The sequence below is a fragment of the Ricinus communis genome, chromosome 6, assembly GCF_019578655.1.
Source record: "Ricinus communis isolate WT05 ecotype wild-type chromosome 6, ASM1957865v1, whole genome shotgun sequence".
NCBI classification, from domain to species: Eukaryota; Viridiplantae; Streptophyta; class Magnoliopsida; order Malpighiales; family Euphorbiaceae; genus Ricinus; species Ricinus communis.
In genome coordinates this window covers 21462210-21486601 of record NC_063261.1, presented here as the reverse complement: position 1 = coordinate 21486601, position 24392 = coordinate 21462210, and the positions used below count along the sequence as shown (strand labels likewise).

General features: G+C 31.3%; 4 protein-coding genes and 1 long non-coding RNA gene across 9 annotated transcripts; 3 read left to right on the top strand and 2 right to left on the bottom strand.

Moving 5' to 3' along the window:
• The first annotated feature begins 1139 nt into the window (after window positions 1-1139).
• LOC8272093 (RNA-directed DNA methylation 4) lies at window positions 1140-5178 on the top strand. Of its 4 annotated transcripts, none has more exons than XM_015720217.3 (10): window positions 1140-1318; window positions 1449-1541; window positions 1945-2033; window positions 2319-2390; window positions 2505-2546; window positions 3417-3556; window positions 3621-3820; window positions 4199-4277; window positions 4399-4475; window positions 4582-5178. In XM_015720217.3, exons 1-10 carry the CDS (start codon window positions 1204-1206, stop codon window positions 4899-4901), a joined length of 1227 nt encoding a protein of 408 aa, XP_015575703.2. In that variant the 5' UTR covers window positions 1140-1203; the 3' UTR covers window positions 4902-5178. The 4 variants fall into 4 exon arrangements, with proteins under 4 accessions (XP_015575703.2, XP_015575702.2, XP_015575705.2 ...); XM_015720216.3 differs by having other exon boundaries at window positions 1142-1318; window positions 1942-2033; XM_015720218.3 differs by having other exon boundaries at window positions 1150-1318; window positions 1942-2033; window positions 3633-3820.
• A 519-nt stretch (window positions 5179-5697) lies between these two features.
• On the top strand, window positions 5698-11913 carry LOC8272094. Its single transcript, XM_002520744.4, has 11 exons — window positions 5698-5985; window positions 6737-6779; window positions 7215-7268; window positions 7792-7855; window positions 8560-8616; window positions 8802-8923; window positions 9043-9081; window positions 9382-9470; window positions 9586-9664; window positions 10452-10499; window positions 11485-11913. Exons 1-11 carry the CDS (start codon window positions 5795-5797, stop codon window positions 11563-11565), a joined length of 867 nt encoding a protein of 288 aa, XP_002520790.2. The 5' UTR covers window positions 5698-5794; the 3' UTR covers window positions 11566-11913.
• Window positions 11487-12997, bottom strand: LOC107261397. 2 transcript variants are annotated; one of them, XR_007216335.1, is made up of 2 exons: window positions 12510-12997; window positions 11487-12174 (listed from the first exon to the last, which is right to left on the bottom strand). It is a non-coding gene; the product is annotated as an uncharacterized LOC107261397 (long non-coding RNA). The 2 variants fall into 2 exon arrangements; XR_001535338.3 differs by having other exon boundaries at window positions 11487-12105.
• A 1869-nt stretch (window positions 12998-14866) lies between these two features.
• On the top strand, window positions 14867-18092 carry LOC8272095 (protein trichome birefringence-like 33). Its single transcript, XM_002520745.4, has 6 exons — window positions 14867-15155; window positions 15424-15640; window positions 16395-16566; window positions 16696-16895; window positions 17001-17159; window positions 17483-18092. Exons 1-6 carry the CDS (start codon window positions 14978-14980, stop codon window positions 17820-17822), a joined length of 1266 nt encoding a protein of 421 aa, XP_002520791.1. The 5' UTR covers window positions 14867-14977; the 3' UTR covers window positions 17823-18092.
• A 3375-nt stretch (window positions 18093-21467) lies between these two features.
• On the bottom strand, window positions 21468-22931 carry LOC8272096 (abscisic acid receptor PYL4). Its single transcript, XM_002520746.4, has one exon. The coding sequence runs from the start codon at window positions 22565-22567 to the stop codon at window positions 21938-21940; it is 630 nt and encodes a 209-aa protein (XP_002520792.1). The 5' UTR covers window positions 22568-22931; the 3' UTR covers window positions 21468-21937.
• Window positions 22932-24392: the final 1461 nt, after the last annotated feature.

Below are 24392 nucleotides of genomic sequence, written 5' to 3'. Positions count from 1 at the left end.
CAAACTTAAAAATATTTAATATTTTCCAAATTAAAACAAGTTTGTTTATTTGAATATAATTTAAATATAATATCTAATAAGAAATAATATTTTATTAGAAAAATAATTAATTTATCGTTGCTTTTCTTTAAGACAATAAAATTTACTCCTTGTATTATAAATAAACAGTCAACCTTCCATTTATATGCAGATTAAAAAATATAGATTTTTTGAGTTAATAGTATTAATATTTATCAGTATTTTTAAAAATATTTTTATTAAATTATTTATAAAACTAAAACCTTAAAATATAGAATATGAAAATAAATTGCTTGTGGAAATATTTATGTTTTATTTAATGAAAGGTACTTTTTATGATCATAAAATAAAATTTGATTAAAGACAAATAAAAAGCTATTTATTGTGTCATAAAATTACTAAAAATATTAGCAGTATTTAAATCCACATTTGGGTTTTTTATCGGTATTTATGATTAAAATTTTATATAAATATATTACATTAAAATCGTATTTTATATTATATCAGAGAATTGCGTGATTTGACATTATAATAAAATTACAGTGTATAATTTTGAGAAAACAGATTGCTTTATATATATATTTTGTTTAAAAAGGATAATGTTTGATTTGACTCCTAATTTTTGCAACGAGACTCAATTTGGCTATTTTGGATCAATTTAATCCAAAATTTTATGTTTTCTTTTGTTCAAATTACTTTATTTAAAAGAGAGTGTAACTCACTCTCCATAAAAAAAGTGAATTAATAATTTGATTAATATTCATAAGAAATAAGAAATTTAATATTTATCTAAAATAAAATTTAGTTATTAAATTGAATCAAAAAATATTTTAGTTGTTTTTAAATTATTAATTCAAATTATTTTTAGATTATAAGATAGTTTTCTTTAAGAAATTAGTAATTTTTTTTTTTATTTGATTTCAAAAGAATATCATTTTTTATTTCTCAAGTCATGTAAGGATTAAATTGAGCCATATAGCAAGTTTTGGATTAAATTGTCTCCAAAGGTCAAAAAGGCCAAACTGAGCCTCATCATAAAGTTTGGGGCCAATTCCTTTCGGAAAAAGCCAAGAGACATTAAAACGGCAGAGGGATTTGCGGTTTGGCAAAGCACCGTACCGTACCGTGACATATATATATTTTTTCGAAAAAAACAGTCATTTCATAATCACAGCCTTGATTGCTATGGCGTTTATCAGCGACACCTCATCGGCGGCGGCTAGCGATTTCACCGCCGTCAGAAAACCGGTAGTTGTTAGAGTTAAGCGAAAGTCTTGGCAGTCTCGACTCGATGCCTTATGTTAGTACTAGCGTTTAACATTAAGAAATCTTTAATCATTATAATTGTATATATAACCTTTCAAGAAAAGAAAAAAATTAAATATACTGTTAAAAGTTTTTGAGAATTCGGTTGTTTTGATTTATTATAGGGCTTGAAATTAATGAGAGGCCATTGAAGCGACGACCGGTTTTAGATTTTGACAAGTTATCAATTGATGATGATTATTCACGTCGCGGACAAGGTGCAAAGCACTGAACTTTAGGTTTCTTTCTTCTTTTCTTTCCCGAAGTTTCTTAATTATGGATAATTAGAACGTTATATTACAGACAATCATTGGTGCTTTACAATTTTGAAATTTTTGCTTCACTCAACCAATTGATAAAATACATGTCTAGTTACTGTCACTAACTTAACGATTGTGTGCAATTGACTCAGTGTAGGCTAGTCAAATTAAGTGATTTTGATTATAAATTTGTGCCTGTGTTTTATTAAAGTTATAAATTGGGTAAGTGTTAGATTTTGATCTAAATTTAGGTTTTATAAGATTCTTCTGTGATAATGTGTAGCTCTTGATTGTGGACAGTATGTAGCTTACTTTTGGTTATTTTTCTTTTATCAGCTAATTTATTTTGTTTTTCCAGTAGGGGAATTGAATAGTAAGAAGGTTTTTGTACGGTATGTTGAGACAGTTGGTACCTCAGAGAACATCACTGATGTTGTACAATCGTTTATGGTCAGTATAGAAAACTTTGCTTTGGTTATATATTAATCGCATGATTTGTAATGCTGTGTTAGAAAATGCAGCCTGCATTTAATTTTTAAACCCCCCTCTCTCTCTCTCCCCAAGAAGTCAATTTTATAGGACTGTTTAACCACAAACTTAGATATGCTTTGTTTGAATGTGCTGTCTGTATTAGAATTTTAAACCTTTGCCTTCAATAAGTTAACTGTAACATATTTAGTTGTATGTTCTGGGTTCATTTTAGCAAATGAGTTTTTGCTCTTTTTCTTTTTGCAGTATGATTCTGCTGATGCAGTTGTTAATAAACCAGGAATAAAAGAACAGAAACGAAACTTCAAAAAGGACAGAGTAAGCTCTCTCGCATTCTCCCTGCCTAAACAACCCAGCCAAAATCACCTGCAATGTTTCTTTCTGTACTTATTGTATCTAACACTTCAATTATTTACTCTCTATTGTGTACAGAAACAAGAGGAACTTTTGTCCAAGGGCAGGAGAGATCAAGAGGTAAGAATTGTGAAATCTGGATAAGTTTACATGATGACTCTAAATTTTCAGTTTTATTTATGTCAACTTCTGCTGCAACATTATAAATTCCTAAATAATTCCTTTTGTCTATATGCTTTTCTCTTTCTAAATGTTTCTTTGATCATAATAGTTTTTAGGCAACTCATTATGTCAAGAAGTGTTCCTTGTCTGCGAAACTTATAGTGCTTAATTGTTCTCAAGCAGAAGAAAAAGATTTGAGAGCAATGCTATTATAAGATGAAGAGTTTATGTGTACAAGCCATTTAAAACTTGTTAGTCTTCATATGTTTGAAAATACTATCTCTTCAGAAAGTTCGTAGTCAGTTTGAAAGTAATTTAATTAAATAATTTTGATGAGCAAAGAAGTGGGTGCTTAGAGAGGACTATGACATGAATACAGTTACTTTAGCTTCATTTTAGATTGATTTATGTCGATCCTTGGTCATCTGAGACAGAATGTAGCAGTCATCTTATTTTGGGAACTTTAATCTTTCTAGTCAAACTGGAGAGAGGATGTAACTTGGCTCAATATGCTTGACTATCACTTGTGTAGCTATCATGCCTCTTTTTATCAATTTCAAATTGTTTTTGGGCTAAGAAAGCCGAGATGAATCTTATTTCTCGTTAGCCCAAGAAGGTCCTAGTTGATTTAAAAGTGTTTGTGAAGTCTGTACACATCTGTTTTTTCTGGTTCTTGGATACTTAGCAAAATGATGACACTGTTTAGACCATAGTCTTAATGTTCGCATGGTTAAAGATTTTTATCTTATTACTTAAATGCACAACTATATTTCACTTCCTCACACCATCATCCTTTCCCTTTTCTCTGCCTCCTTTCCTCTGTAATAGGTGTTGGCACAAAATGCTCGTTTTGAACAAATATGGAGGAGCCGTAGGGAAAAGAAAGAAGCATTGCATGATATGTGCCATTTTTATGATGTCGTTCGTGTTCATGATGAGGAAGGATCCAATGAGATGCAAGAGCAGGAGTAAGTTGTCTTTGTAATCTCTTTTATATGTTTAAACTCATTGAAATTGATTAAAACCATTTAGATACTATTGCAGAACCATATGTTTGGAGGATCAGAAGATTCTTAATCGATACTTACCTATACCTAGAGAGTTTATACCAAGTGCAGTTGCCGAGATTGAATCTGACATTTATGCTTACTTGTCTGAGCAAGGCTATGAGGTTATGCCAAGATCATTTGCCGCTATTGAATCTGATATACATGTTCACATGTATGAGCAAGGTTGAGTTCTTTTTTCTTTTCTTTTTCCTGATTCTAGTTAAGAGTATTCAGCAATTTCTGTATTTTTCCTATTTTTGGGTTCTTCCATTCTAAAATTAAATATGAGGTGCTCTCTTGTCCAGCAGTGTCATTTTTGAGTTGGAATTTGTAGTTTTCCATTTTTCCAGTTCTGTCCATTCTAACTTTAAATATAAGATTATATCTTCTCCAGTAATATCATTTTTGTGTTGGAATTAGGAATGGTGAAGGTTTCTTGGGTCATCCTGTTGCAATCTTGCAAAGTTAACTATTAGTTTAACTCTTTCTCTTCTACTATGGCTTGCTATAATTTTTCTTGGTAGTGTTTGTGGTTTCTTATTTCTTGCTAAAGATATACAGATGATTATGTCTACGATTATTATACTGTGAAGAATGACCTGTATATTGGTGAGCAAGATGCTATAAGCTCATTCCCCGTGTAAGTATCATATGTCTCGTATTCGAACGTTGCAACTTTAAGTTGTTATTGTTGTTATCCATGCATATGAGATGGATATTAGTTGTTAGCTATAGTTTTACGTTATGTATTTTTGCTTCAGGGTACAAGTGGAGGATGATGTTCATTTCTATGATGGGCCAGATTACGAATCAGAATATGATAGCGACGATTCCAATGGTACTATAAATTTTGCTGCTGTTGTATCCTTAAAATGCTTTTCCTTGACTTCTTCAACATGCACTTCTGTGATGTCTTTCTTTTTATTCCCTTCAATGGTTCTCAGCTGAAGCTCATCCACAAAATGATTATCCTGATGAAACTTCTGAGGAGGATGCAGCTTCAACTGATGAAGAAAAAGATGAAGAGGAAAAAGGTGATGGTGCCAGCAGTAGATCTGAAGAAGAAGAAGAAGAAGAAGAAGAAGAAGATAGTGATCATGTCAGCAGTATATCTCCAGAATTTGAGGACTTGAGGCGTGTCTTGGCACAAGACGGAGTCCCGTCATGTGATGATGGATCTTATGATAATGACGATGATAATTTTGATTATATGGAAATCAATGAAGATTTGCGTAATATGGATATAAATGAAACTTCACAATGATCTTGTTGGTGAAACATCTTTCACAAGCCTGCACTCATCCACACCACGCCCTCTTTAACATTTTCTTTTTTCTGGTTTGTTTCGAGTCTCCTGACGTGGTAGACTGCCAAGATGTAATCCTGAAGTTCTTGTCAAGTGACTTGGTAAACTCCTACATGTATGGGTGCTATTTCTCCAGAGGCCATTTCAATTTTTGTAGACGTCATTTTCATTATCCTTCTATTGAGAGTTGCCAATTTTCAGAATAAAGCTTAAACTAGGCCTTTTTTTCTTTTTCTTTTTTCTTTTCCAGATTTTCTTCAATCACACTTGACACCTTCGTAGGAGGAATGGCTATTCTGTCACTTTGTTTTGTATGAGTAGAAGTGGAAAAATGTTCTGTGCAACAGTTATTTTACATTTAAAATTTAATCAAATTAATAAAAAAGCATCATATCTATTTTCTTTTTCGGAAAAAACTCTGTTTTGATTATAGTATTATGGACAGTTTATTAATTTTTTTTAAATAAAAGCTAATTATCCACTAATTTAAGTAGGGGTAAAGAAAATTAAACTGAACCAATACATTTGGTTTGATTTTTATTACCAATAGGTTTTAATTTAGTTTAATAAAATATTTAAACCAAATAAAGGTTTTAATTTTTATTAATAAAATATTTAAATAAATTATGAAATTTTAATATTCTTAAAGGATATTTTTGTGTATTTAATTATTTGATAAATCGGAAACAAAATAAAATTGTCCTTTTCCCTTTGGCCAACACAAAATTCTAAATTTTCAGAACTATATTAAGCTGACACACAACTTCTTTGCAATTTCTTTCTTCTCTTTTTCTATTAGTATAATAATGAATAGATGATAACAGAAAGAAAAAGAAGAAGAATTCAAGAACATGGCCGGAGGATTCAATTCCTTGATATGTCTTCAGGTTACAGTCTTTATAATGATTATAATCCGAGCTGGGTCTTTAAACTCGGCATCTACAGTCTGTCAACTCAGTTTCGTTGATGGGCATAGCCTTTATAACTTCAGTTTGGTATCTCCTCTTCCAAAATTCCCTCATGGTGTTCTTAGCGAAGATGGGTACTTTCTGTTTCTTGATCTAGGAATTATTTATTTGACTTGATTCTCAATTTTTATTTTTTTTGCACTTATTGTTCGAAAAATTGCTTCAATGAATACTCTTTACATTTGTTCTACTCGGTTTCTGTGGCATCAACTATACATGGCTCAGTTTTTTCTTTTCTTTTCAGACATAGGCTTAGCATATGCTAATCAAGAAAGCCTTATCTGGAGTGAATTGAATTCTTGAAAAAATCATGTGTTTTGTGGCTTTATTTAATATCTTTAAAAATGCGTTGTTTTATTTTCAAGTTGAAAGAATTAAATTCTAGCAAAACTATGACCTTTCCAAACATGAGAATTGGCTAAATGGAATTCAATTGAATTGAACTCTGGCAATTTTAGACTTACCAAACACTATGGAAAGGAATTAGATGAAAACATTCTTTTACCTATAGTGAGTTAGTATTCTAATTTAACTTGTAAGGATCAAAGGCATTGGTGGACATTTTACTTGCATTACTATTTTGGCTAGAGATAGTAGCGGTGCTAGACTTAGGAGGCAGGAATTTAGATTGTGCATAATTCTATCAAGCTAATTTAGACTTAGCGTTTATGAAAAAGATGTTTCATTTGGGAAAAGATGGTTCCTTTTGCAGTATTAATCCAATGTGGATTCTGTTGGATTATGAGATCTGTAGTGATTTGGTTGTATGCATGTGCATGTTGTTTGGGTTCAATTCTTAGCAAGATACTCATTTTTCTGCTGTAGGTTTTATAAGGTCGCAGCGAATGAGTCTGTGCTTTGGTTTCAGGTTGGCTCCATCAGGTTACACTTTATTGCTTTATTTCCCAAGTATGTCTTGAAATATTATTAGTTTGTTATTAATTGTTATGTTTTGGGGACTGAACTCCCAGTTGCTTATGAATTTAGAAGTCATATGTTGTCATAATGACGAATCGGCTTGCAAGCTATGACCTAATTAGTTTTTGAATCATATGAGAGATCTTGTATATTGAAATTTAACATTGTTAGTTATCCAGTGGAAGGCAAAAGGTTTTTTCTCATTTACTAAAAAAAAGAGACAAATAGAAACCAAATGCTATGGGAATGCTGAAAGCTGCAGCTTTTCTGTTTATTTTTGTTGTAATTATTCTTTTTCTTTACTATGGCATTTTACATGTACTCCACAAATTGGAGTTTAGTTGATTTTACCATTGAAATGATCTCATTTTACTATGTGGAGCAGTTATGCGATGGAATGATTTTTAATCACGATCCACCTAGATGTGTCGACTGCCTGGTAATGTTTCTCCATCATACAGATCTGAAGTTACTTTTCCATTTGAAACAGTTAGGACAGAAAGTTAGCTGAGAATGCGTCTTGTATGGTTCTCACATATTTTACCTTCTTATTATGCATTATTGTTTTAATTTATAGTTTTCCATTTTCTGAGCTTTAACCTGAAACTGGAGCTTCTCTAAGAGGATGTCTTATATTAATTTAGAGACCATGTGACATGCCCTCTAGATAGGACCCCAAAGTGATGTTCATGGGAATTGGATTCGCAAAACATTTCGCATTTAGAGTCAGGTCTCATACTTCAATATATTTGATGAAATTGCAACACATTTTCCTGGTTTTACCTGTTCATGAGGCATTATTTGGGGAAGCAACAGATGGCTAGTGTGATTTCCTGCCACTTTTATTTAGTAATTTCAAGCATAATGCTCAATATTTGTCCAGTGTATCATAAAGTAAATGTTGTCTTCCCATAATTAGGAATATCAGGTTTTTTGATTTAACCATCTGCTTGACATTGTAGGATTGTGGGGGACCATCACGCTGTGGCATGGAATGTAGCGCACTCGTGGCAAACAACAGAGAAGGTACATAGTGTTACAAAAATGCCTATCTCTGATGCTCTGAAATGTTTGATTCCTGAAAAGCCTAGGTGCTTATTTATATTGTAATATGTTCCATTTGATAAGGCTTGTATGTTGCAGTTGCTACTTTTCAAACCAAGTAGCCTAAATTGGATTCCTGTAAATCACCATTCTTACAGAAAAAAAAACTTTTGAAACATTTGAATTGAGCTCTAGGAATTTGGATCACTATATAGGATATACATTTATCACAAAAGGGATTTCTTTTTGCAGCTCACTTGTTGGCTATTGTATGTATTAGTTCACATCTATGCACGATGGACAACATCAGTCCATTGTTCGGAAAATATCTCAGCTTATATGGGACATTGGATCAGTTTTTCGTTTGATCCTCTGTCCAAATATAACTGTCATCTTTATTATTATCTTAAAGTTTTATTATACCAATTTGTGAAGGATTGACAATTTTGAGGAATAGGCTCGGTTCCCGTGACACTTACATGTTAGGACATATTTATATACTTTTTTCAATATCATGCCCACCCTAAAAGAAAAACTAAGAAGATTTCTAGGTCCCACTACTCTAATTTTGAGGAACCATGGGCTCAAGATAAGTATATATAATTTGGAGAATTCGTTATGCTGTACCAGGTTTATAATTTACAGTTTCCCTTTAGTTTTTGAATTGGATTTATTCATATTTGCAGGTTATGATATATGCACTACTGTTGGGCGTGTCTCAAACATAGTCACTAGCATCATGGGTAAGATAAAAGATCTCCTGTTCTATTGTTGATTTGTATCACTAATATATTTTGGTTTTGGTTGTCTTGACTGTTTTCACCATATATGATACTCTCTCCAGATTGTAAGAGCACTTCTGGAAAATTTTCTAAATTTAATTAATATGTAAAAGTGCTAATGTTTTCTCTATATATTGCTAATGCAGATGAGCAGAACCCTCTTAAGGGTGTCATTGTCAAGATGTCAAGTACTGTTAAGACATCTAGCGGATCTGAGCATAATTGTTCACTCTCTGTCTCTGTAATTTGCAATTCAAATGGTGCTCAAGTGAGAGCTTCTTTCTTGAAGTCTTCCCTTTTCACCCGCTTATTCTAACACATTAATTTTCTCTGAAGCTGATTTTACTGCTTTTATTATCTTAACTTCACTGTTATTCTGTTTTACAGGGGCCACACTCACTGGAGAAAACGGGGACCTGTGATTATGTGAGTCTCAAATTTATATATTAATTAGGTGCTTAATGTCTTATATTTTTTTGGTCTACTCTGTGACTAAATATTTTCCAGCTGCAAGCAAATTATTCTACACTGAGTTCCCTAGTTTATGAATATGAACAAGTCCCTTTAACTGTTTTATTGATAGATGAATGAAGGTGCAATTTTATTTTGTCCAGTCAACTTCATTTTTTTTTTTGACGTTATGAATAGTTAGTGGGTTCATAGTATTTGACATTCATAACGTGCTTCAGAATTTTGATTTGTCCTTTCTTTTCTTCGTTCTGACAGGCTGCTGCACTACAACATCCTTCAGGTTGTGCCACAATTGTGTCTGTTCATGGGCAAGGATGGGGCTGGTTCAGCACATTGTTAATCATGTAGGGGTTTTGATTTTCTCTTTTTTCTTTTTCTTCATGAATAGTGTTGATCTATTTAAAGACTATCATATTATTGGAGTTATCTTGATTAACTAATTGCTTTTCTTTTTCCCAGTATCTTGTGCCTTTTTGGAGGATATATCTTAGTGGGTGCGGTTTATCGATATTTCTTCCTTGGAATTCATGGATTAGATGTATGCTTCCTCTCTCAAGCTGTTCTCCTGATTATTTGACTATTTAGCAATTGCCGCTCATGAGTTGTTTTGTCCAAATCATATCTGCTTAATAATGCATCTATACTTCATTATTACTGCACTATCGAGCCACATTGTCCACATTGGGTGATATCTGCTGATATTGTCCTCAAGCTATGTTTATATGCAAAGCAAGTAAATAAACTACTTTTAAGTGGTAATCATCCTATTCAAGCATTATGGACATTCAAATGAGAGATTATCGGCAGTATGTAGAATATATCTTCTAGATCTGTAATTAACCGACTCTTAATATACATATTTTCAACTAACTGTTGAGGCCTGCAATACCATACAAGAGAATATGGTGACTCTGGCATACCAGTGGTTTCTAGCGTAGCCACTTTGATCTGAATGTATGTCCTAAACATGATCTTTAGAATGGGCTGAGAAGCAATGGGGGAAAACTGTGAAGGTCTAAACATGTGCACTATAACATTTTGCTTTTTAAGTAAATTCCGATATTCCATTCATAGATCAAAGTAGATTTTGTTTCCAAATCCTCTTATTTCTCAGATAAGTGTGATTGTATGGTGAAATATCCACTCTTGCAATCAGGCTTGTATTGAAATGCACAAGTATGTTAGCAATTTACTGCTTTTGTTTTCTTTTTATGCACAACCAAGCAGCTTAGAAATGTGCAAGTAGCAATGCATGTTTATCTTAAAAGAAAATGCAGCATATGTTCTATGATGTTTTAGTTGATTCTATTTTCCTATTTTGTCAGATGATTCCGAACTTGGATTTTTGGGCCAGATTGCCTCACAGAACACAGGTATTTCTTCGATGTGATTTCTTTCACTGCAACCTGTTTCTTTGCTGGTGCTGCATTGTGAAACATGCCATGCAATAGAATCTTGCATACTATTATCTCATCTCATCGCGTGAAAAGTTAACCTAATCAGAAGGAACTCATTTGAGCAGACTTCACCTATAAACAGGAAATTCTTTTTCTCAATTAGGCTGAGTTTCCTTGATTTGAACTCAACTCTCTCAGTGAATAGAATTCCATGAACTCGAAATGCAGAAATTAGAAATAATTCACATGTCTCTGTTTTTGGCTCAAAGTTTAGCTTCCTGCATGGTCTTAATGCCCTCCTGTTTTCAGTATGCTTGAAATAATATATAGCATGGCAGTTTCTGAATAAACTGGGATGAGGATATATCTCCCTCTCTGTCTGTCTGGTGCGTGTCTTTGTAATTGCCATCTTTATTTTCTACTGAAGCAAGTTAGTAAGGACTCTGTCCATTTTTTCTATTAACTGCACATAATGCAGGATTTGTAGAATTGAAAATTACTATGTATTGATCAAAGAGTTGAATGCAAAGTAACTAACTCATGCAGAACTTATGATCCATTACAAAAACAAATATCTGCACTAAAGCTCCTGAAGTTGAAAAATTGTTATATAAAAAGTGTATGATTGCTGTGCTTAATCAAAAGGAATGTCTAATAATGATGAGCTTAAAATATGGAAAATAGTAAGCTCTTTGGCATATACAAGTTCTCACAGGTTATAGGCTAACTGAATAAATGGACAGATGGCAAGAAATTTTGAATCGTCTAGTCACAGCTTTTGATTGATTAGTTGTAGAATGAAAGAAGCCAACAGAATGGCAGTGTAAATAATTATTGGAATCCGCTTCAAAACCAGCTGCCTGGTATCTAATTTTACATGTAGTAGACATGTTTTGTATAGACATCTGAAAATAATGAAGCTTCTATAACCTGGCAATTTATTATTCTAATTATCATGCAGAGTTCTTTTGCATCTTTGGTGCGGAGATTCAGAGGACGTACAGAAGGTTATCGAAGCTCCTATTCTGCGGTCAATTTTTAAACAATTACAATTCAGCTCCAGATTTTGTTATGAATCAGTTTTGATACATCTGGACCACCAGGAAGTAAACTTCAAGTGCCAATGGTTACTGATAGTCTAGTGAGTCTAGTGACCCGTCTCACTGAGTTAGACTTCGGAAATCTTCTACAGAAATTCCCCCACTTTTTGTTGACATACACCATCAATTCCCTTTCATTTTATCATATCACCCCCTTCACCTCTTTTCTATTGCAACATCCATTTGATTGTAACTCTATCGACTCACTTTGATATTATTGTTTCTTTATTCTGTATTGACATTCTTTTAGCTGTTCTTTGGGCAATTTTGAATGTATGTTATTAGTTTTATGTTTCTTTTCAGAAATACAATACCATATACCTGTCCATTGACATTTTCTCTTGAATATGAGATCTGTGCCACAATATCCATATTTTCACAGAGCACCCAACTTTTCACAGCACCATGACAGCTCCATTGGAGACCATGATGGACAGTCCAATTTGCCATCATCCTTTACTATTGCTCTCCTTAACATATCCCTGTCATGTGGTCCAGCAGAGGTTGAGATAGTTGCTAGTATTTCAGTAAGAATTACATCTTGTTTAAGCCTGTGAAATTGATAAAGTGCATTCTTGATGATGCATGATGTATAGCATGATTAAACCATATAGAAACTGCAAAGGCATTGCTTTAATCCATTCATATTAAGATGCTTGAAAGAGAAGGCAATAGCAATGATATAAACTGCATGCTGGTGAGCATCTCTTGTTGCAGCAAGAATAGGAGATGTAAAGAGAGACCCACCATTGCAGAACTATTGGATCGTCATAGCACTATTTTAAAGCACACAGAAAGAACTGCTGCTAGCCAGCTGAAGAGAAGAAAAGGGCCAGAAAATAAAATATACAAAGAAATAGAATCCCTTCTGCCAGTGTAAACATACCTTTCTAGACCCCAACAAAGGTTCCATCCTCAAAGTCTTCTTCTTTCATGTCTTGTCTGTTATAATAAAACCATGGATGGCACCAAAATCAATGGAAAACAGAACAATAGGAGTTTGAGAGAGAGGAGAGAGGTCCTTGTTGCTTAGATATTAAGAACAAGATACTTTTAGTTGTACATGAGAAAATCTTGCAATGGAATAATGTGGTGAGGAAGAAAATTCAAGCTGATAAAGATGTAGGAGCAGTCTCCATCTTTTGTTTATTTTTCCTGTCCTTCTCTGTGTCAACATGCTTGGCAATGGTTGGAATGTAACTTTTATTTAATGCTCACAACTCTGTTTTAACTGCTACCAGTTTTACCTACCAGTGATTTTGGAAGGTTTGTGCTGCAATATGTTTAATCATAACTACTGTGTTCCAAGTTCAACTAATCCACGAAGTGGGTATTGATTTTATGATGGTCAGGATATCCATTTCCCATTTTGATGCAAGAAAATCCTGATAAAAATGTGAGAATTGCTAGGTAGAAAAAGTGGAAGAAATAATTGCAGTGCTGAGGCATAATAGTTAAAAAAGAAATGTTAAAAATAAACGATTAGGTTTTCTCAGGTGCTTCATGATCATTATTTAAATGTACCGATATATTAAATTACGATACAGATATTCGATCATTAAATTATGAAACAGGTATTCGATCACTAGACTATTATGTTTTATAGTTGATAATCTCATCCATTATAGAATTAGGAGCTGGTGATTTGTGCAAAGATACAATGGTACTTCACTACTCCCCTGCTTAATGACTACTTAAAATGTCTACTATTCTTAACATTAATACCATAATCAAGAATTAACAAAGGGATTGGAACCCAATAACAATCATTAGGCAGGTAACAAATTTTTTTAGCACTTGTTTTAGTTGATACATCACTATTTTGATGTTTGCATCTTTTTGGCTAATTGCATGTACCCTACAGTTTTGTTAGAGATTAATAAAGAAAGATGAAAGGGAAAACAAGAGAAAGAATAAGAGTGCCAACCACTTGAAGATGAAACATCACCAAATTCTCAACTACATCTTCAAAATAATTAAAGAATATTACATAACTAGCACCTCAAATCATTATAGTTATAGATGAATGAATCATTTGTGTATAAAAGTAGAAATACAAAAAGAAGAACCAAAAAGAAAGTGAAGGAAATTATATGCTATCTTTCTTGATAACCCTTGACTTAGAAGTTAAGTCACATTATAACTTCCCTTACAATCATGCACTACCCACTACACTTACTCATCAAGACCTTCTCCAAAAGGGTAAATCTAATTTTTATTCTTTTCTAATAGAAGACAATTATTCTATGTGCTAATACAAGTTATGCGTGAGTTGTAATAGATAAAAGATACAAATCAATAAAATAATTTTATATGTATTTTTTAATGAATAGTTTTTATTTTAAATATTTTTAAAATAAACAGTTCTTTTGTAAAAATTTTAAATAAATTACACATCAACTTGATGTCTGTAAGTTAATCAATTTCTTAATTAAGGAAAATGAAATCAGTTTGATGGTTTTTTTTTTTTTTTTTTTAATGTTGCAAGTTATATGAAAACTTAATTTTGTGAAATTAATTTTCATTTCATTTCCTTTCTTTCTTTTCATTTTGGTACACTGGAAGCTAGCAATTAATTTTGATTGACTTGGTAAAATATGAAAATTGACTGGGAATATATGAGCACAGAAATAAAACAAAATAAAATAAATAACACAAACCCTATTGCTACATAGATAAAATGGTTGAAGTGAAACTATTACAAATGAAAGTAAAACTCATCTAAAAATTGGACAAATAATGAAAGTTTAATGTACTATGAACTATATATAAGAAAGATAATAATTCTTTGACTCTCATAATAAAGATGATAAATATATTAATATTGGTTAATAGTGGCAAAACTTATTTAATTCTTAAAAATCTGATTACTGAATAGCCCAATATATACTTAATAGATTATTACTTTGAATTATTTTGCTCCACCTATAATTTGATTACTTTGACATTTGATGACCAAATATGAAGCAATCATCAACCATAATCCCAATATCTATTAAGCTTCAATCTAAAGAGTGGAAAAAGGAAATAAGTATTTAATTACTAGTCATTCAATTTTAATACAAATTATATACAAGAATTACATAAGAGACCACTAAAAGATATAAAATATAGAAATCAAAACAGTTATGAGATATCAAAATCAAAATAACTTATTGTTATTATATGTTTTTTTTTTTCATCTGTTGCATGTGCATATTATCATTTCAACCTATACAGCTCCTATATTTAATCAAACCAAACATAACAACTCCAAGAAAATAACTTCATAAAACATTTTGAACATAATGGCCCTATAGACAAAGTACAATTCTCTTCCTTCTTCTTCAACCAACCAAATTAAGAACAAAAAAAATGAAGTCTCCTCTTTCTTCTTCATCTTCCTCACTTCTCATTAGAAAAGCTCGTCTCTCTCCATATCTATTCACTCTATTAGCTTTCATTGTCTTTGTCTCCATCCTTTATGGAGAAGATTTCATGTGTTTGCTAGGCCAACTCGACCCTGACTCAGACCGGCTATTAACAAGAACAGGTGAGTGTAATTTCTTGAAAAATGTATATATATAGTGGATAATTATAATCTCCTACTACTATGAATTTCAACCATTCCTTTAAATATATATTATTTTAAAAACTTATCAATTTGGACCAGCACACGTAAGAGTGCATAGATAAAAATGTAGGTTCTTTTATAGCTTAATTAAGGATTTGAGTTCAAACCTTAATAATTTGTTAGTCTTTATGTGAATGCAAGTTTGGTGCTATTTATAACTGAGTTTTGGATTTTATTTTGGGGTTAGAGAAGAAGTGGGAGAAGCTACCATTTGCTATAGGGAAGACACCAGAAGGGTGTGATTTGTTTAGTGGAAGGTGGGTGAAAGATGAGTCGACTCGGCCGCTTTATGAAGAATGGGAATGTCCTTACATTCAGCCACAGTTGACATGTCAAGAACATGGCAGGCCTGATAAGGATTACCAGTACTGGAGATGGCAACCCCATGGATGTGATCTTCCAAGGTTCGTTCACATTCTTTTCTTGCTAACTTCATTTACAATTAGCTTGTTTCTCTCATGCGGGTGTTGAGTTGCTGAACCACTCTAAATTAACCATTTTTTATTTCATTAAAACATTGTCCGAATCATACGAAATTTATTAATACTGTCCATTCTTTTCGTCAATATACATTGGTTTCATTTTTGCATATTATAATAACAACACTTATCATTGTTGTCTGTTTATACGTACGCTTGAAGATTTTGACTATACACAATATACATGTACTAGTAGGAGAGATCATGAACTTGTCTTAATGCTCAGAACTATGCATACATAGTAATTGCAGTCCATCGTTGTTGACATGTACATCTCCATGACAATTTGCCTCGCCGGTATGTTTTTGGTTTCTCCACCCCCAATGCCGGCAGGAATCGCCACTTCATAGTGATGCCCGTGTCAACACCTCATTATGAGTCAACTGTTTATTCTGGGACGTGCATGGGACACTCTCTCTCTCCCTCTCTCTCTGTGTCTGTCTCACACTCCGATTGGAAAAGGAATCGTGATGATTATTTTAGTTTATGTTTGAGCATTTGTGAATGCTGTCGACTCTGTGTTTGGTCTACCTACTGCCAATAGCTAAATTAACGATTTCATATGCCTTTGTTTATGTCATTGTATCGGCTAACAAATCCATTGATAATATTTATTTACGCTCATTAAATTCATGAGAAATTGTGTTTTATTATGCCTTTCTTGTCACAAATTTTGCAGTTTCAATGCCACATTGATGCTCGAGACCCTTAGAGGAAAAAGAATGATGTTTGTTGGTGATTCTTTGAACCGTGGGCAGTATGTTTCCATGGTCTGCCTTCTCCATAGACTCATTCCTGAAGAGGCCAAATCCATGGAGACCTTCGATTCTTTGACAGTCTTCACAGCCAAGGTATGCCTGTAAATTATCCTTATATAACTTAATTATCACAATCATAATGTATATATATATATTTTACTATCTCTTAATTAATTTTTGGACCAACATTTTCTTTTCTTTTTATTGATGTTCTATATATAGGACTACAATGCTACGATTGAGTTCTATTGGGCACCATTTCTTCTTGAATCAAATTCGGACAATGCTGTTATCCACAGAATTTCTGACAGAATTGTAAGGAAAGGTTCAATTACCAAACATGGCAAGAATTGGAAAGGAGTTGATATTTTGGTTTTCAACACTTACCTATGGTGGATGACTGGCCTCAAGATGAAGATCCTGTAACTTCTTTTGCCCTTTTACCTAACAAAATCTTTAACATTTTCTTTTACCTCAAGAAAATAATTAAGGTTCTAGTTAATGTCAAATGACTCATGTTTGTCCAGGCAAGGTTCTTTTGATGATGAAGCAAAAGACATTGTTGAGTTACCAACTGAAGATGCTTACAGGATGGCTATGAAAAGCATGATAAGATGGGTGAGAAAGAATATGAACCCTAAGAAAACAAGGGTCTTCTTCACCAGCATGTCACCTTCTCATGGAAAGTAAGTAAATTCTAACTCTTACTGGAGTTATCCATTGTACCAGCTTAATTAGATGAGGTGGGATGGTATAAATCACTTTTAGTGTATTTAATCCGATATGCAATTAAATTAGGAGATTCTCAATAACAAATCGTGTTTTATTAGTTGAATACATTTATGCAGACGCAATTTTAATATTGAACCAATGCTTATTAAATTCAAAAAAAGTTTAATTCAAATCAATAAAAAAAAGATAGATGGAAAGAAAAAAAAAAAAGACTAATAGCAACAAATTTAGTCTTATGATCACATAAATGGTAGACTAATATATGAAGCTTATGCAGGAGCATAGATTGGGGAGGCGAACCGGATAACAACTGTTACAATGAAACAACTTTGATCAATAATGCAACATATTGGGGTTCGGATAGCCGGAAAAGTATAATGGAAGTGATCGGAGAAGTGTTCAGGAAATCAAAATTCCCCATAACATTTCTGAACATTACTCAATTATCAAATTATCGTAAAGATGCACACACATCAATCTACAAGAAGCAATGGAGTCCATTGACTCCTGAGCAGTTAGCTAATCCTGTTAGCTATGCAGATTGTGTTCATTGGTGCATGCCTGGCCTTCAGGATACTTGGAATGAGCTTCTATTTGCCAAGCTATTCTATCCTTAATTAGTATATATATATAAATATATTACATGACTCAGAAATGGTGCATTATTTAATGCTCAGATGGATTTGTTGGAGTGGAGCAGCAGAGAAAGAGAAGTTGTCAACAGAAAGAAAGAAAAAATTGAAAAAAAGGGGAATATCTTTGTACAATTATAGTCATGGCCAGAAAACAAATTGAATTAAATTTGTTTGTAATGGCAAGATGAGAGGTCCATTTATTGGGTACTTAAGAAAATTAATCAAAGCTTTAACATGTTTTCTGGCCCTTAACTTATGAATACCAATATATCATATAGGCTTAAACTTTATATTTTAACCACATAATCAATTTTCCAACTTATTATCTTTTCTTTTTGGTTCTATTTTTATTCTTTTTTACTTTTAATTGTTAATTTTAGGGCAAATTTTGGGTTTGAACTTTTCCAGTAACTATACCATGTTAGTAATTTTATAAAAATATTATATGCTGCATTATGTTAATAATTTTATAAAATATTATATATTACATCAGATATATAAGAAATATAATAAATTAATATAGAATATATAATAAATTAGGTAGACTAAATTTTCATTTTCGTGTATTAATTATTATTTCCATTAATTATCACTGTTTTTTATGGGCCTAATCGTGTGATAATCATCTTTAAACAATAATAAATATCAAAAGTAAAAAAAGAATTTTAACTTTTTTTTGTTGCAAAATTAGAAACCCATGTGGTTCCATTATTGAAATTGGCATAATAACAGTGCAGTAGGAGGGACCAAAGCAACACATTGGAGATGTAAATGATCCAAAATTTCCAGTGATAATAAATTTTGATGCAATAATAGGTTGATGGTTTTATAACTATAGGCTAAAGCCTAAAGTATGTGGGAGTAATTTGAATATTAAAAGATTAAGATGTAATGTTGTGTATGTATAGGTCAACAATGTAAAGTTAAAATATATTTAATTATTTAAATTATTAAATATATATTAATTATTTATTAATTTAGTATATATTTTATATTATATAAAATTCTTTTATTAATTTCTTTGCATCGAGATAGAAACTGGTCCACAACTTCTTAATTAGGGGTGTCACAGGCTGCATGCCATGCCTGCCAATTGTTGCTAAAATTGTGCATAAAAAGCAACATTGGCAGGGAAAATGTACATCCTGCAATAAATTCAGAGGAATAGGGCTTGAATATGAACACAACTTTTTCACAAGTAGGGTGTTGAAGACAAGCAAGCAACTTTTATTGAAAATCCTCTATTTAGTTGGGTCCCTTGTTGTCAGCTTCAATGCCTATGGATGGAAAAGGCTTTTAGCAGGCTTTGGTTAAGTAGAAATCTAAATAGTCTATGTTTGTTTGGAATCATAGAAAATTAGAAAGGAAAAGAATTTGTATCACAACCATAATACGGACTAATTATTTACATTTCCTTTACATTTTGCATGTAATCAATATAAGATTATACATAATGGAAAAATCTTATTTAATCTAAGGGTGAATATTCTTTTATATACACTAAATATATAGTTGATTGATGTACTAATTAGTTTTAAATAATTAAATATATATCAATTGTCTAATATTAAAATATAAAATATTCATATATATATATATATATATATATATATATTATTTTTTTATATGTCATAATAAATTACATATATACGACCATTTTTCTATTCGGCTAGAATATATATACTTATAATATAAATAAGAAATAGCCTTGACCAACATATAACAAGGAGAGTATATCCCTTATAATACTTTTGGATAATTATACTTTTACATTCTAATTTTTTCATATATATATATAAGTTTAACTCTATATTTAGAAAATACTCTAAATATCAAACTTAAAATTTTAATTTTAGATTTCGGAAACAAATTTTAGATAATTTTTAATTTATCAATTTTATTATTTCAAAATTATATTTTGAATTCCAATATAAATTCTAGATAGATTTTCAAAATTGCAATTTGCAAATCCTTGATATAGTGTTATTTTTTTCTTTTATTATATTATAATATAATATTTATTTCTAGTATTTAGATGTCAATTTAAGATGGGTTTATATGGAAAATTATTATTTCATACTCAAAATCGAGATTTTACCACTCTAAAAGTAATTTGATCCAGTGCGATACCCGATTAATTGGTTCAAACCATCATCCTATTTCAACAGGATGGACATGTTAAAATGGAATGGACTGGGTCTCTTTCACAATGTGACTGAAGAGGCATTTTATTTGTTGAAACCTTAATTATATGGTCAAGATCATGGGAAAACAAACAAAAATGAATGGCTTTGATTCGATTCTCTACATAATTATGTGAAAAATGTGGAGGAAAAGAGAGTTTTAATTTATTAAAATAGCCTGCTTGCCCAGTTGCAAACCAACTTGCAGATATATATAAAATTAAAAGGGTGCTAATATCCCAACTTGCCTCAAGTCTCTAATACAAGTTGTATTATTAAAGTCAAGTTGCCCATCAGCTTTTGATTCCTTTGTCTCAAAAAGATTTACTTTTTTTAATATATAGTTTTAAATACCTCCATCCAAGTATGCCAATATTTTCCTTAATATATACCAGGCTTTTTTAGTTAATTAAGCAACAATCTGTTTAGTATTTTTATTTATAAGAAAATTAAAGCAAAATTGACTTCTATTATCCATTGATATTGATTCATATATATATTATATAATTCATGATTCATTCAACATCAGGGTTTGAATAATTTTAATTTATTTTAATAACTATAAGACATTCAAGATTTTCAATTGATTAATAATATAAACCCAATTTAAAATATGAATGCCGATTAGCATGAGACAGCTAATATAAGCATACACAAGAGATTTTATTTATTTATTTATTTTGTTTCAGATTATCCACTTAATGGACTAAGAATTGGAAAAAGGAACAGTCGTACATATATATATATATACATTTATAAAATATATGATAATCACCACTTGCTTGTCCTTTTGCATCTGACTGTGGTCAAGAAAGAAAAAGCAAATCATCAAATGTTAATTATTTTAGCAACTTGAAAACCATGTTCGACCCCTGCTTTCTGCTTGTAATTTCATTATTTCTGGAGATCAAGATATCTCTTTTCTTTTCTTTTCTTTTCTTTCTTTTCTTTTTTTAGTTTTCCATTGAAAAGCATCTTGTATTTATGGGTACTTTTAATTTTTTTTTATTATGTTCTTTTTACTTTATTTTTGTCACTACAAGATGAGATGGACTTTCATTTTTGGAAGTACTAGATGAGATGAATCTAGATATCATTGTAATGATAATTATTGATAAAGAATGATTTATTTTATTAAAAAAATAACAAATTCACCATAGAAAATTGTCATGTTGCAAATTACATAGTTTGTAATTATCCATATTGTTGTTCCTTATAATTTTGAAACAAATATAAATAAGAGCTAATTATAATATCAAATTTCTTGCTTTTAAATTGGTTTTTTGATTCATATGTATTAGAAGAATTTCGAGTTCAAGTTGTACTAATATTGATAAATAATTTATTGGAAGAAATATAAAAGAATATGCTAGCCAATATTATATTTACATAAATGTAAAAGTTATTAATCGTCAATAGAAAATTATAATATTATAAGAGATAATTACAAAAATAAAATAATATAATTCTTTTCTCCAAAAGAAAATACATATAATAAAGAAAGAAGAGAGGCGGAACTAGACACAATATATACAAGAAGGCACAAAATTAAGAGCCTCTCTCCTTTTAGAACAAAAACAAAGAGGAGAAAAATAACTTGAACTAATTAACAAAAAAGAAGAAAGAAAATAAATAAATACAAGAAGACATTATGTAAAACATAAAATCTCACTATAATTGTATGCTAAATGAGGGAGCAATGTCTTGAAGGAAAACAAAAGTTGACATATATAGCATCAAAATACTATAAACACCTTCATGAACTGCTAGCTGATGGATCTACAAATTCCCAATTCAGGCATTGACAATTCAGATGATCGAATTAATCCGAACCCGAATCAAAAACCAAAAAATTTTAGTTGTGAAAAACCCGTTTGTAAACAAATCAAGATGATGATGATGATGATGATTTTGCTAATTCTTGGCCATGTTCTCAGCTATCTGAGCCAAGGATTGCAAGTTGCACCTTAAAATTGTATCAACAAAAACACAGGTTTCCTCCTCAGTATTTCCTGCTGGTATATCAACTACATATGATTCAATAACAACCGTACCATTTCCATTTGGAGAAGCATGAAGAGTCGTCACTGACCGATAATTCTTTAGCCGGTGATCGCCGCCGATCATGCTAAAGCTTATAACATGTTGCTCATCATCGAGAATCTCCAGTCTTTCAGTACTTGATTCAGCAGGTAATCCTGACACCACGTGAACCTCCCTAAGCGTGCCTACATCCCCGTCACCGTTGATTAAATGACAGCTCTTGACAAAGTGTTTATAAGCTTGTGGGTTATCGAAACGGCGAACCACCGACCAAACAGTGGAAACAGGTGCATTTATGATCTTGAACACGGCGGAGCAACACTGATCTGGACCAACGGAGCGTGTATGGTAGCAAGAAACATAGTCAGGCACGGCTGCATCCCAAGAAAGAGGCACTGGCGGCTGCCAAGAATGCTTGTAGCAAGACAAGGCGGCCGAGGTGGTGGTTGTGGTGGTGGTGGCAGTGTTGGGTATTTGGAGCTGTAGGGAAGCAGCAGGCATAATTTTGAGTTGGCTAAAGTTTCTTGATATGATTTAAGTTAGGGTTAAAGATTCATGCGTAATAAATGGCAGGATTTGTAAAAATATATATATATATATATGAATAGAGATTGAAACGAAGAGAGGTTTGTTCTTGAAAATGGTTAATCTGTCAAGTTGGATTAGTTTGAGGCTTTTGTTAGAGAAAATTGTAGAGAAATATTTGGGGGAAAGATGATGAAGAAGATGAGCTTATCATGCATCATACGCTAGACTAAAGCAAGTGGATCCTCAACTTGCAACTTCTTTGGACTTAGTTTCTGTACATTATCCCTTTATTCTAATCATAACTACAACATTGCCACCTTTCCTTTTTCTTCTTTAATTTTATATTCTCTATTTTCTTGTTATTTGTATAACATAATTTACATCTAAATTATTATATTTTTTTTACAGAGCTTGCCAACTTCTTTATTTATTTGTGTACAAGAAGGAATCAACATTTTTTGAAAGTTGTAATACCCAACAATTGTTTTTTCTTTTTTTTTTAGATTTATAGATGTTGAATAGCCATGGTTACACAACAGTTATTTTAAAATAATATTTTTTTTATAAAAGTGATAAGTTTTTATTAATATTATTTAATTTTAAGCCGTAAATAAATACTAATTTTTTAACATGATTTAAATTTTGAATTGAATAATAAAATATAATATATCTATTTGATTTTTTTAAAAATAATAATTTAGTAATAGACTTTATTAGTATGGGACATTGAAAATTGTTCAGTTAACTTGATATATACATTATAACTCATAGAAAAATGACTTGTATATATGAGTGTGATTAATACACATATTTTATTATTTAAAACTAATAAATATGTATCAATTATCTATCGGTTTAGTGGATAGACGAAGACATACATTACTTTTTTCCACCAAAATACAGTAGTTTTAGAAACACTATTTAGACTTTGAAAAGTATTGGTATTAATTAGTTTAATCTTCTTCGAGATGTTCATTATACATGCTTGATTTGCTCGAGATATAAAATATATAGCAAGAACCCATTATCCAAAAGTGAAATTATTAGGACATAAAATTTTGGTTCATGCATAAAGTACAATAATCTTAATTAATTTATTTCTAATGCATGAACCATACCTTTAATTTCTAGTGGGTTTTAATATTTATCATATTGCAATCAAGGAAGTACTTGAAATTAACTAAACACGTGTCTATACTTCTCCCAATAAAGAAAAAATCTAATTTTATTTATCTATTCTTCTAATTGATGTTGTTTTAGAATAATATGAATACACTCTTGAATTTGAACCACTAACCCACTAATGAGAGGTTGAAATTGGATTAATAATGAGGAGAGCTACACTTTAAAAATATATTTATATATATTTAAAAAGTATGTTTCAGAATTTAAAATTATAGAAATAAAATATTAATTTTTTTTCTAATTTAACTAATAAGATCGAGTTTGAACCTTAAATTTGCAGCTTTATTAAAATACTTAAAGTAATATTTTTTACCATCCAAAGAATTCTACTCGACAAGTTTTAGATTAGTTAAACTAATTTATTTTTCTTTTAGACTTTCTTAATTGTAATCGATGGTTATTGGTTGCTTAGTGGTCGAATCTGTTACTAGTTGATTTACATATTTGGTTATGTAGCCCACCTAACCTTGCCATATAAAGGGATAAATAATATACGTACATTAGCAGTCTAAGAACATATCTTTGCTTGTTTTAGTCATTATTTGTTAACATTTGGCCAACCTTTGAAAGCTTGTTGGTTCGAAATGCTCACATATTACCCTTCTTACCGATC

Excerpts from the sequence above, each read along its gene's own strand:
- LOC8272093 (XM_015720216.3), top strand. The coding sequence starts at position 1,204 with ATGGCGTTTATCAGCGACACCTCATCGGCGGCGGCTAGCGATTTCACC. Across the intron at positions 1,542-1,941 it reads TTATTCACGTCGCGGACAAG|TAGGGGAATTGAATAGTAAG; the intron begins GTGCAAAGCACT and ends TTGTTTTTCCAG. Across the intron at positions 4,476-4,581 it reads TGATAGCGACGATTCCAATG|CTGAAGCTCATCCACAAAAT; the intron begins GTACTATAAATT and ends AATGGTTCTCAG.
- LOC8272094 (XM_002520744.4), top strand. The coding sequence starts at position 5,795 with ATGGCCGGAGGATTCAATTCCTTGATATGTCTTCAGGTTACAGTCTTT. Across the intron at positions 7,856-8,559 it reads CGTGGCAAACAACAGAGAAG|GTTATGATATATGCACTACT; the intron begins GTACATAGTGTT and ends TCATATTTGCAG. Across the intron at positions 9,082-9,381 it reads AAACGGGGACCTGTGATTAT|GCTGCTGCACTACAACATCC; the intron begins GTGAGTCTCAAA and ends TCGTTCTGACAG.
- LOC8272095 (XM_002520745.4), top strand. The coding sequence starts at position 14,978 with ATGAAGTCTCCTCTTTCTTCTTCATCTTCCTCACTTCTCATTAGAAAA. Across the intron at positions 15,156-15,423 it reads CCGGCTATTAACAAGAACAG|AGAAGAAGTGGGAGAAGCTA; the intron begins GTGAGTGTAATT and ends TTTTGGGGTTAG. Across the intron at positions 15,641-16,394 it reads CATGGATGTGATCTTCCAAG|TTTCAATGCCACATTGATGC; the intron begins GTTCGTTCACAT and ends CAAATTTTGCAG.
- LOC8272096 (XM_002520746.4), bottom strand. The coding sequence starts at position 22,567 with ATGCCTGCTGCTTCCCTACAGCTCCAAATACCCAACACTGCCACCACC.